Source organism: Monodelphis domestica, chromosome 2, assembly GCF_027887165.1.
Source record: "Monodelphis domestica isolate mMonDom1 chromosome 2, mMonDom1.pri, whole genome shotgun sequence".
Lineage (NCBI taxonomy): Eukaryota > Metazoa > Chordata > Mammalia > Didelphimorphia > Didelphidae > Monodelphis > Monodelphis domestica.
This window is the reverse complement of record NC_077228.1, coordinates 183,850,010-183,863,301: the sequence shown is the minus strand read 5'-3', so window position 1 is coordinate 183,863,301 and position 13,292 is coordinate 183,850,010. Positions and strand designations below refer to the sequence as shown.

At 39.5% G+C, this 13,292-nt stretch overlaps 1 protein-coding gene across 1 annotated transcript in view; it reads left to right on the top strand.

Moving 5' to 3' along the window:
• Nucleotides 1-13,062, top strand: part of ANKFN1 (ankyrin repeat and fibronectin type III domain containing 1) — a 587,864-nt gene extending 574,802 nt beyond the window's left edge. Inside the window, exons 19-20 of the mRNA XM_056816551.1 lie at nucleotides 2,704-2,917; nucleotides 9,910-13,062. Of these exons, the coding sequence (XP_056672529.1) occupies nucleotides 2,704-2,917; nucleotides 9,910-10,709 (1,014 nt within the window). The 3' untranslated portion in view covers nucleotides 10,710-13,062. The remainder of the gene's footprint in view (nucleotides 1-2,703; nucleotides 2,918-9,909) is intronic.
• The last annotated feature ends 230 nt before the right edge of the window (nucleotides 13,063-13,292 follow it).

Genomic DNA, 13,292 nt, shown 5'->3' with positions numbered 1-13,292 from the left:
GTCGGGCAGCGGAGAAAATCACAGATAAGGTCTGCAGACTCTCCCAGCAGCCCACCCAGAGCACAGATTGTCGAGGCCTTGAGCTTGGCATATTCCGGAGCCCCTAAAGCTGAAATGGCAATTAGGATATAATTTATATACTGTAATGCTTCAAATGCTCCTAAGCTGTATTAGAAACACAGCTCATTTAATATGACCAATCTATCATCCCCACGGGCACCTTGTAACCAGGTTGTGAGAAAGCTGATCACCCTCATGTTTTAATAAAAATAATATCTCACCTAGGTACAGTGGTGGGAATGGGGGGGCACTAATTTATGAGTTGAAAACTGATTTTTTTAAGGCAAGGTGAAAAGAAATGGGTACTGAACATTGTAACAAACAGATCCGTGAAGCTTATAGGTTGAGTTTTTTTCCATTTTTTTGTTTTATTTTGTTTTGTTTTTAATATGTCAGCAAGTCTTTAGCACTCCAGTTTGGACCTTTAAGACCAAAAAGGATTATGTTGTCAGTTACCTTTAGATCAACAGTAGAAGGCAAAAATTGATGAAAATTAATTGGATGTCTTTTAAAACTACTTAGCTAAGGGGGCAGCTGGGTAGCTCAGTGGATTGAGATGGGAAGTCCTATGTTCAAATCTGACTTCAGACACTTCCTAGCTGTGTGACCCTGGGCAAGTCCCTTAACCCCCATGGCCCAGCCATTACCACTCTTCTGCCTTGGAACCAATACACAGCATTGATTCTAAGATGGAAGGTAAGGGTTTTTTTTAAATGCTACTTAGCTAAGTTCCATTAAAATCAACCTTGGGTCCACAGATGTCTAGCCAAAAAGACTCTTTGAAATCATCAGTTCATAAAGTTTCTTCATCTGGAGTCCATGCCCTTGTCAGAGAGAGGGAAAGGGAGAGCGAGAGGGAGAGGGAGAGGGAAGGAGAGGGAGAGAGAGAGAGAGAGAGAGGTTTTAATATAATTGGTTTAATTCACAATTCTATATGTTTTAGGGTTAGTGTTTTATTTCATACATTTGAAAATATTCTAAGGCATCCATAGACCACCAAAATTGCCCAGGAGGTCAATCACATATTCAGAAAAAAATTCTAATAACTAAAAAATTCTAATAACTAAAAAATTATTTAATTCAACCATACCATTTTACAGAGAAAACAAGTTAAATCCCAAAGAGGTATTGCATGAGTTCCTTGATGAACTCCCTAGATCTACCTCCTTATACCTACCTCTCTGAAGTTCTGGCAGCTGAAAGGCAAGTACCCAAGAAGAATGAATCCAACACTATTTCCTGGTTCAAGACCTCCAAACCCAGTTCTGAGGATAGACCTAGTCTATTCCAATGTAAGCAAGCCAGAGGAATTCAACAGCCCCACCAGGAGATCATAGACTAGTAACCAAAGATAGAACATTCACTCTGACAAGTATTTATTTTATCAATACATTTATCAATCAGTTATTCTATGCTACAAGTACTGTGTGAGAGCCTGGAAGTACAAATATAAGAATGAAAAAAAAATCCATCTTCTCAAAGAGCTTTAATTCTATTTATTGGGTTGGAGGTGAAAGTGGAGAGTTCACCAGGTTTTCTTGGCTTTCTGTGACTATCTTTATGGAATACCAACTCCAACAATGGTTGCTAATTCTCTGATTGCCCTTAGTACTTGATCAACTGTTCTCTACAACAGCATAGTTTCATGTTTCTTTATGTCTATGGATCATCAAATAATACATTTACTGCTGAACAAGACCTTAGAAAGCATTTAGTCCAAGTAATCCATTTAATAGTCCAAGTAATCCATATAATATCTAAGGAAATTGAGCCAAAGAGAGATTAAGTGATTTGCCCAAGGTCACATAAGAAATGAGTCAAAACTGGGATTCAGACTTGATCATTGTTGTCATTTCTGACTCTTCAAGATCCCATTTGGGTTTTCTGGGCAAAGGTACTACTAGTGATTTATCATTTTCTTCTCCAGGTTATTTTACAGATTAGAAAACTGAGGCAAAAGGATTGAGTGACTTGCCCAGAGTTACCCAGATAGTAAATGTCTGAGGTTGGATTTGAATTGGGGAAGATAAGTTTTCCTGACTCAAAATCAAGTACTTTATCCACTGTGCCATCTAGCTGTCCATAAATTGGGAATTAAGAGACATTAATCTAGCATCACTCACGTGAGGATCTTACTTTTAGGAAGCCCAGTATGACCAACTGTTTTAATTAGGGGTTTAGACCATAGTATCATAGAATGTGATGTCAAGTCAAGTTAAAAAGGATTTATTAAGTATCTTTTATATGCTAAGGACTGTATTAAACAATGGGGATACCAAAAAAAAGACCCCAAAAGTCTCTAATCTCAAAGACTTCACAAAGAATTAGGAAGAACCTTGGTGATACTCTAGCTAAATATCATCACTTAAGACATAAGAAAACTGAGGCCCAGAGGGAGAGAGAAGACTTGTTCAAGGACACAACTGGTCATCAGAAAGGCAAAGACAATAACCCCGTCTTTTAATTACCAAGAGTTTGAAAATAAATGGAACTTTATGCCTTAGCTAACTGGTTTTCTGAATATTTAACATGAATTCAAAAGCAATACTTTGAGAAACTTGTAGTTTTGAAATTAAATACAAAAATCTAACTTCTTTGGAACCCAATTCATAACTCAGCATCTTCTATGATTTTATTCCAAAGCAAATAGATGAAATTTGGCGTGAAATGAGATGGATCACAGATGCACTCCAGTATGCGAGATACAAACAACCGGGAACTGGCTTGCCCATCACGAAACTAATCGACCCCTTCAATGAGCAGAATCAAAAGAAGGTCAATTCAACATCATCACCTATAGACTGTCTTCCATCCCCATCCCCATCCCCAGAGACCCAGAGGAGAAAGGCAGTAAGTGGTAAGAAACAACAACTTTAATCAGCAGATTTTTCCAACGTTCCTATCCTCAGGCCAAAAATTCTCCCTTCTAGAGCAACTGGGAGCAAAGCTTTTTGTGTCACTTGTTATGAAACAGACATCTCAAAAGTATCTGTTAACAAAAATCATGAAATTCCTATTGCACCCAGAGTAAATTTAGGATACTTAACAAATACCTGTTGATCCTTTTCCAATAAGGAAGTTGGTCCAAGGCTTTCCAAAGCATTCCTATGTTATTCCAAAATCAACTTTGTGATTATTTTTCTACTTCAATAAAATAATCTTTGGTAATTTAATTGGAATAAGTAGATTAGTTTAGGTAGGATTGTTGTTTTAATTATATTGGCTCTGCCCACCCTGAACAATTAATATTTCTCAGATTATTTAAAAATGATTTTGTATAAAAATATTTTATAATTGTGTTTGTATAGTTTCTGGATTTGTTTTAGAAGATAAATTCCTAGGTGTTTTATTCTTTCTATGCTTAATTTAAGTGGACTTTCCTTACTATCTAGAAGAGGTACAAAGCCACCTGCTTCTTAAAATCTTAAGACTGCCAAAGCTGGAGAGAATCTTAAGAGATCATCTTCAGAGGAGGAAATGAGCCTAGAGAGATGAATGATGTGGCCAAGGTCACCCAGCAAATTCACCACAAGATTGCTTGAAAGGAGAAAATTTTTCTGTTGTGTTTTAAGGATTTGTTTACATTAGCTCCTTGACTTAATAGCTGGGAACAGTAGATATTAGCCCCAAATAGGAACCTTTCCTGGTCCCTGAGCTATTTAGTCCTCTCTCCCTCTTCTCCAAACCATAAGGTATGTACTTGCCTACTAACATATTATATTCTCCAATAGGATAGATAGACTGTAAGTACTTTAAGGGCAGAAGCTGTTTTTCCTTTTGTCTTTGTATACTTAGCACCTACCCAAAGTATCTCATGTTCAGTAGATCATGGATAAATACCTATTAATTTGAACTAGAGATTTGTTCAAAGCCACTATCCAGTCCATTCAACAATCTCCTAAGTGTTTCCTGTGTTCCAAGAACTGTGTGAGTATCTGAGGATGGAAAGAGAGAGATGCTCTCATCCCTGCCCTTCAAGATGCTGGCTTAGAGAGGGGTGAGGTGTAGCCAGGATAGCTCACCTCTTCATCAGGATTTATTCCTTTGAAAAGGAGATTATCTTGCATGTCCAGAGGAAGGAACAGGAGCCTCTTCTCAAAGACAGAAGATAGCAGAAGACCCATCAGAAATAGCCTTCATGTTAGCTCTGAGATCAGCTCCTTGGGAAAGTACAATTCTGTTCTCTCTAGGATTTGACTTGTAAAACCTTGATTTGTTATGCACTCTTTGAAGATTGAAGGAAGGGTATAGATATAGATACACATACCTATTTGCATAACAAGGACACATATATACACATGCATTTTGTATGTACACATACCTTTGTGTATATATGCATATATGTATATGTATCAGCTACTTACATTATGCATATAAACACATAAATCTATTCACATATGCATGTGTGTATGCCTGCGTGTATAAGGCATAATTATTCTTAAAGCCATAGGTGTGTGCACATAGACATACACACCATGCATGCATATGTGCTATGTGCATCATATATAATATATAGGCATCCCTTCCACATTGCGAGTTTCCCCATCACACTCTTGATATAGTACAGATCAGTATAAGAAAATTCAATGGGAATTTGGGGGGAATTTTGCAGAAACAGCAGACAAAATGCAAAGGCTAGCAGACCCCACAGAAAGAGTTTAGAAACTCAGAAATGCATAAAATATATGTATAGGATTGTATAATAGCAACATTGTAATGCCTTTTATTATACATGAAGTATGTTCAGTATTCTCAAATTTCTTTCATTTAAAAATTTTTTTCTGTTCATTTCATATTTTTCCATTTTTCTCATACAGTATTTTTACTTAATGTTGGCCTACACATAGCCTATACTGACACACTTAACCCGATTTTATATTAACGTATTGAAAACACCCCATAAAAGAAAAAGAAAAAAATTCAGACTTTGCTGGTATGAAGGGAAGGGCCAAAATATTTTATGCAGCTTTCCCAATTGTGGCATCACGTCCCGATCCCCCATGATGTGGAAGGGATGTAACAGCACATCATATAAACAAAACATCAGTGACATAGACATAGACATCACATGCATTTTATACCTATCACATACATATACACTGTATATACATGTTTTGTATATACATCATAGGCATAGACATCATATACATTTATTAATATATATATACTGTATATATATGGCTCATACACATATCATTGACATAGCCTGACAACATATTCATTTCCATCATAAACACATTTATGTCATTCATATATACATAGACATCATTGACATAGATGTATGTAGATATGTCTGAGCCAAATATTTAAGGCTAAGAAGTAAAATAATAGGCAAGAGTAGAGGAAACAAAAGAAATTACTTTTTACCCACAATTCTCATAGATAAAAAAATATCATATATTGGAATGAAAAGTCAGGAGCCAAGGATCTTGTGCCAGCATTCCTCTTAACTCATAGTGTGGTCTTGGTCAGAGTCTCAGTTTCTCTATCTGTCAAATGAGGGAACTGGACTAGATGTTCAGATTTCTCAGTTCTCTTTCAGTTCTCAAATTCTCTTATTGATTTAAGGATTCACATAAATCCATTCTTATACTCTGCCCTCTCTGAGGACAGCACTTGCCAAGTTTCTGCTCCTCTCTTAGCCAGAGAGGATGCTGACATGTTAATTTGCTGCCCTTCTCCAAAGGGACAGGGTGAAGCATGAGAAAGGTCCTTGTTCTGCTCTGTAAATGTGGCTTCCTCCTCCTCCTCCTCTTGGAAAAAGCATCAAGTCAAAAAAGCACCAGTCAATTACATTCAGATTTTATTATTAAATTTAAAAAGTGAGGGATCACCACCACTCTTCTTAATCAATCATCAAGTATTTAATGATGTGCCTGGCATCATGTTAATCCTGGTAATAAGACAAAATAAGACAAAAATGAAACCATCCCAGTACTCAAGGAGTGTGCATTCTATTGGAGAGAAGTTGCACATATAATTTCTTGAAAAGTAAATGCTGAGATATTTCTAGAGGAGGCACTACCAATGAGGGAGTGGAGAGGAGTAATCAGGAAGGTTTTGACATAAGAGATGGCATTTGAAGTGGCCATGAAAGAGGCTAGGCATTTTAGTCCACAAAGTTCAGTTTGCTTGAGTGTTTTGTTTTTCTGTTTTGTTTTTCTTTTAGGACCTGATTTGTTGGGACATTTCCAATTAGCGGTGAAAACCAAACTCAGATTTAATTTCTTGATCTGGCATAGTGGAAAAATAACATAGAATTTAGCATTTCTGTCCCTATATTATAGTCTCAGCTCTGTCTCCAGCTACTTGTGTGCCTGGATGGCCATAGACAAAGTTGCTTTCTTCCTCCTGACTTTAAAGTCCTCATCTGTAAAATGGGTAGAGGTTCAAGGTTAGTTAAATGATCTGCCAGCCCAAGTTGTCCATGGTCTTATGGCTACTCAGAATCAAAAAATCAAAGTTGGAAGGAACTTCAGCAACCTTCTAGCCTAACATATACCCTCAAGAATTCCTCTCTATCACTTTCCTAACAAGGATCATCTAACCTATGCTTAAAGACCTCTAATGATGGGGAACTAACTCACCACTTCTTGAGATAGCCCATTATAATTCTGAGGCTTTGCACATTTTTGTTTTGTCATGACTGCCCCTTTCTGAGCTTGTGTTTTGGTCTTCCCTGTTGCTGAAACAATTTTCTAGGAGCAGGCTTCTTTGTTTTTTTTCCTAATTTTGAGGACTTTTTTCTGACCTATATGTTGAATCTTAGCTCCACTCCTAGAGTGAAGAGAGTACTGTCACTGAGTTCCCCTGGGTGCTACATACACTGGATTGAGCTGGATTCCACTCTCAGCTGCCAGCTCTCCTGTGTCATGAGGTTGCTTCTTCTGTTGAAAGTGTCTTCAGATGTGCTTGCACAGGGCTACTCCTCATGCTTCTCACTATGTGCTAGATTGTTCGCTGCAAATGCTTGGCCATTCCTTGTTCTGCCATTTCCATATCTATCCCCTCTTACCCCAGTGAGATGGGTCCTTCCTGCTGTTCCTCTACATTTTCTTTGGCTGAAATTCTGCTTCCCTGTCTTTTGCTGGTTCTGCTATTCCAAAATTTGTTTTGAGACGTTTGTGTATATGTGTATGATTGTTTAAAGTTGAGTTTGGGTGCTATTCAATCTACTTTATGTGACTGAGGCTCACACTAAATTTATGTGTATATAAGGCACTTTGCAAATTTTAAAGCACTAAGTAAATATTAGTTTTATTTCTTTCTACCTACCTATCTATCTTCTATTCTATCTCATCTATATCTATCCCTGTGTATTCTATCTAATCTTTCTATCCATCTACCCATCTATCTATCTATCTATCTATCTATCTATCTATCTATCTATCTGTCTGTCCGTCTGTCAGTCTGTCTATCTATCTATCTTTCTTGGGTTTGATATACCCCTGGAGGAAACTGAATGGGAATTGAAAGGAATATACCTTCTTCTTAACAGTCCATGGCACCTTCACAAAAATTAATTATATAATAGGACATGAAAGCCTCACAACAAAATGCAGAAAGCATAAATATCCTTCTTTAGTTATAATGCTCTAAAAATGATACTCAACAAAGGGCTGAAGAAAAAAGACTAGAAAGTATATGAATCCTTACTACATGTCAAACACTGTGCTAAGTTCTGGGGATACAAATAATAAAGAAAGGCAGCCCCTGCTTTTAAGGAGCTCATATTCTGCTGAAGGGAGACAATACATATAAGAGGTTCCAGCTATATGTAAGATGGTAAAGTCCCATGGTCCTTAGAGTGCAGTGGAAAAGTAGATGGTAATGCAGCTTCTTTTTAAATATTTTTTTCCACTGATAAAAACCAGAACCTTAAGTCACTTAAAAGTGTCAAGAACTTTGGTGATGATAACTTTAGTTTCTGGTTCTTCAGTAGCTGTGGTTGCTAGTAGGGATCTGGGGGGTACTATAGTCCCTGCAAGAGGGAGTTGCTAGGTAACATCTCCACAGTAACTGCTTCCTCAGATGATGCCTAGAAGGAAGTCAGTGATCTGGGCCATATTGCTATTCCTGAAGTCCTTGGGCTTACCTGCCTAATGATGGCATTTGGTTAACAGTTAGTGTTAGCATTGGTGTTGGTGTTGGTGTTGGTGTCAGTGTTGGTAGAGATGCCTCGCCCCTTTTCCACAGGAAGCCTGTTCCCCCAGAGAAAATCAGGTTGGAATCAGGGCCAGTAGTCTAGGGGGCACTGCTACTCCCAGGGCGTTGGGACAAAAATTTCTAGACTGAACCCACTTGAGGTATAATAGGGAGCTAGCCACAGAACTAAGAAGATCTGACCTCAAGTCCCATTTCTGGGACATATCAACTGTACTGCCTTGGGCAAATCACTTTTTCAAGATCACAGAGTAACAGGGACAGAATCTGAACCCATCCCTTCTGTCTCAAAAGACCAAGCTACCCCACCCTACAATGACAGAGAGCATTGAACTTCTTTGCCTTCATATGGCAATGTGGGGCAGTAGAGTGATGGCTTTGGAGTCAACGGGGTTCTCAACCTGCTTGAGCCACTCTGACTATGCGATCTTGGACACCTCTTTGGTCCAAGTTCCTCCTCTGTAAAGTGAAGGGATTTCACCAGACCCCTTCTAGTGTCTCTTCTATCTTTAAACCTCTGATCCATTCTATACTAATCCAATTCTATGTTATGCCAAGGACAATCCTCTATCCATTTTGCCAACCTGTCTTCAAAGATCAAGAAATAATATTTTAAATCATTAGTAGAAATGGAATGCTCAGCTCCTATTGTATCCCCCAAAACCAAACCTCAAGGGCTTTTAACCACCATTTACACAGAGAAACCAATGGGCATAGTACTTACATTTGGAGAATGGCTTTACAATGTCCCTGAACAACCTGCAGCGATCTACGAGAAAAAAAAACAAACTATCCTCAAGCAGAGGACAAACTGAGGGAGTAAAAACACCGAGGAAAAGCAACTGCTTGACTACAGAGGTTGAGGGGACATGATCGAGGAGAGACGCTAAATGAGCACCCTAATGCAAATACCAACAACAAGGAAATGGGTTCAGAGCAAGGACACATGTGATACCCAGACGAATCGCACATCGGCTAGGGAAGGGGGGGGGACTGTGGGGGGGGGGAGAAAATTATCTGTTTCCAATGAACAATGTATGGAAATGACCAAATAAAATAATGTTTAAAAAAACAATTAGTAGGAATATATTTCAAGGCACTTTCACATGTCAGAATCAATCAACATTTACTGAAGACTTGCTGTATATGGGATACATATTCAAAGAAAAATAAAACATGACCTCTGCCCTCAAAGCTTAAACTTAGTTGAGAAAGAGACATAAATAGGTTGTTAGTATAAATAACAAGCAAGCATGCTTCTTCCTCTTCTTTGCAAAGACTATGGAAATGGACACTATATACACTGTCAGGCTCAATTGAAGTATTGGTTAGTTATCCTGAACTTTTTGCCTCTTTTTTTTTTTAATTCATTAGAAGAGATGGTTCTCCAGGGAAAGAATAGGGAAGTATATATTCTGAAATGAAGATAATATAAAAACAAAAGACAGCCACAAAGACAAATAAAAATTAAAACAAAACCCAACATTTTTATCTCATTGGATCTTTTCACTTTATTTTTGTTTCACAGAAATAGAATTATTTAGAGAGTGTTATAGTTAGGTTTAGAAGCCTGTCCGCTAGAGTACAAGAAGGTTATCTCTACCTTCCCTCAGACTGATTTAGTATAACTTGGGTTTCACTCTTGAAATACTTTAATTTTCTAATAATACTTTCTGTTCTTTTCAGACTCCCAGCCCTGTTCAGATGAAGAAGGGTGCTCTGAGGTATTTCTCCCTACAGATAGCGACTATGATTCCAGCGATGCCCTTAGTCCCCGAGAACTGGACTTGGTCTATTTGTCATCCCATGATATTTCCCATCAGTCCATGAGCGGTATGAGTGGCAGTGCCCCTGATGTCTTACAGGTGCATGATATGAAGCCCTGCATGGCTTTAAGAGGGGACAGCCAGGGTCAGGCCCTGGAACCAGACACTGACCATTCCTGTGCTGAGTATTTCAACAGTCTGACCCTCTCAGGCTTCATGGCCAAGAACCCTGATAAGATGGCAGGCAGCTCCCAACAGCCAATGAGCTTCTTGGGGAGGAAGAAGCTGAGCAAGCACCAGCACTATGGCTACTTCAGCCGCCATCACCGTTGGCTCCGAATCCACAGCGAAACACAGTCCTTGTCCCTTTCTGAGGGAGTCTACACTCAGCATCTCTCCCGGGCTTCAGACTTGTCCCAGGAGACCACCGGGGCAAAGCAGATCAGGATCCCAACTGATAGGCATCGGAATCTACTTCTACCCCATACCTCAAGCCTCCCTGAAGAGAAGAAAAGCAAGTACCAGGATATGCGGCCCATGGTCCGACGCATTTATGTGGAACCTTACCCTACAGCCCTGGTGAATGATGATAAACCATGGGTTGGACTTAACTCCCCTCCAGGAGACCAGGGTGATATGCAACGGCCCAAGGAGCAGGAGGTCATCCCAGGGGACCAGGCCACCTCTCCAGGATCAGAAATATTTAGTAGCATGCTTTAGGGATCTGAACCACCTATTCCCTCATTCCATCTACCATTGCCATTTTCTCATCTCACTACTTCTGGGGACAGGAGCCAAGATGGCAGCCTAGTAGCAATGAAAGCTGGAATTGCTCCAAGAATCCACCCAAATCACTACTTCTTCATCTCCCCATCCCATTTTCAAAGAGACTGGAATTGTAAAGTAGAAAAGTTAGTGGTTACCAGGTCCTTAGAGTGGAATTCAGCTACAGTCTTTTTTTTTAAGGGAAGGAGCTAGGGGTTGAATTGTCAGTGTTCCTCATAGACACCTGCTAAGAGCCAACTATGGCATCAACTCATGCTCAAGGAATCTTGGATACCTGTGCTTGTTAGATGATACCTTCACCTTGGGGATGCCAGCTTGGTGCCATCTGATTGTCAGCCCAAGAATGTGCCTTAGGGCTTCCATCTTGTGTTGAATTGAAACAAGACTATAGAGGGAGGTGATAAGATCATAGTATCCCAGATCTAGAACTAGGTGGCAACTTAGAGATGATGTAGTCTAACCTACCCCATCCCCACCTCCAACCTCTATGTTATAGATAAAGAAACAGATACAGTGAGGCCTAATACCATACAGGGAGTAAGGAACAAAGCTTGGGTCCAAGTCCAGAGCCTCTGATTCCAAAGCCAGCTCTCTTCTCACTGAAACATTGGGCTCCTCATTCCATTTCCAGCAGCCTGAGCCACTGGGAGGGCGAGCACTTCAAGAAGGACTAGAGAAGGAGTCTGGGGAATTGTCTTCAGGGCACTGAGCAGAGGAGGGTTCCTTGAATATTCTAGATTGGGGGATGGCCTCAGACTGCTAAACTTGACCTTTTCAAATCCAGGTATATTTTTAAGATCAGTTCAAATGCCTCCATTTTTCCTGTTAGGAAGACTACTGTACTTGTGATTCCATTGGTATAGGGAACTCCTAGGTCAGGAGACTCTCTACCAATGTAGGTTGGCATCTTGTCTACATCTTAGAGAGTTGCCTGAAGCATGGAAAAGTGAAGAAACTTGCCCAGGTTCACATAGTATGAATCAGAGGTAGTACTTGAACCCAGGTCTTCCTGGCTCCAAGATCTCTGCTCTCTGCTTACTACATCCCATTGCCTCTCACTCACATTAACTGTTTGCAAAGTGCTATAAATTATCTCATTTGATCCCCACAACAACTCTGGGAAGTAGGTGCTATTTCCCCAATTTTACAGGTGAGAAAACTAAATCAGAGAGTTTAAGTGATTTTCCCAGGATCACACAAGGAGTAAGTTTCAGGAGTAGGATTTGAATCCAGGTTTCTGACTTTAGAGCCAATGTTCTTTCCATTCTACAACACTGTCTCCATTATTCAATTCCCCCACCCTCCCACCCAGGATCAGAGCTCTGATTTCATCAGTATGGAGAACTCCTAGTATGGAAAGTCTACCAATGCTAGTCAGTAACTTTTTCTATAAGAAAAGAGAGTGGCCTGAGGCCCAAGGCAAGTTTGGGAAGATCACACCCTCAGTATCTTTTAGTAGCTAAACTTGAATTCAGATTTTCCTGACTACAAGACTATAGCCTCCATTCTTGTTGGTGAAATTCAACCAGATCATATTATTCTAAGTCTCTACTCTTAATTTTCCATGCTTCTAGGCATGTAAATATGCAATTCCCATTAGTCAAGGTACAGAGCATATATAGATAAAAGGAGAGAATATTAGAGCTGGAAGAAAACGTAGATGCTACCAAGCTCTTAGACAGGACCAAGAAACGGAGACCTGGAAGCATGAAGCAATTTTTCTAGGATCATGCAGCAACTTATCACTCAAATTGAGACTACAAGTCAAGTCCCTTAAAGTCCAATTTCATATCTTTCAAACACACTCTACAGCCCATCTAGAATTTGCAGCAATTCTAAGCACTATTGACTACTTAGTGGATCAAGCATAATGTCTGAGCCCATATCCATCTCCCTTCTCCCACCTGCCTCACTCTAGAAACACTCTAGTTACCCCACACTCTACATTCAGAGTTGCTATGTATTCAAAGAAGGCAAGCTCCTTTTAATATTAGTCCGAGCCAAACAAGAAGCTTAAAAAGTCTTTGGAAGGGCAGCAAGGTGGCTCAGTGAATGGAGAGCTACACCCAGAGATGAGAGGTTCTGGGTTCAGATTTAGCCTCAGACACTTCCTAGCTATGTGGTCCTGGGCAAGTCATTTAACCCCAATTGCCTAGCCCTTACTGCTCTTCTGCCTTGGAACTGATACTTATCATCAATTCTAAGACAGGAGGAAGGGTTGGGGTTTTTTTTCAAGTCTCTGTGATGCCCAAAACAAAACAAAAAATAAAGAAAGAATCCAGTCAAATATAATAGTCATTTGTACAGCAAGGGAATTGTTTGCAATCATCCATAACAGAGTTCCCATTTATTAATCTGGGGAATTGAGAATTAACTGAATGCCATTTCTCTTATGGAGAAGTTATATATTATCAATGTGTGACCCTGGACAAGTCACTTAACCTTGTTGGCCTCAATTTTCCCATCTGTAAAATGAGCTAGAGAAAGAAACAGCAAAACATTCCAGGATCTTTGCCA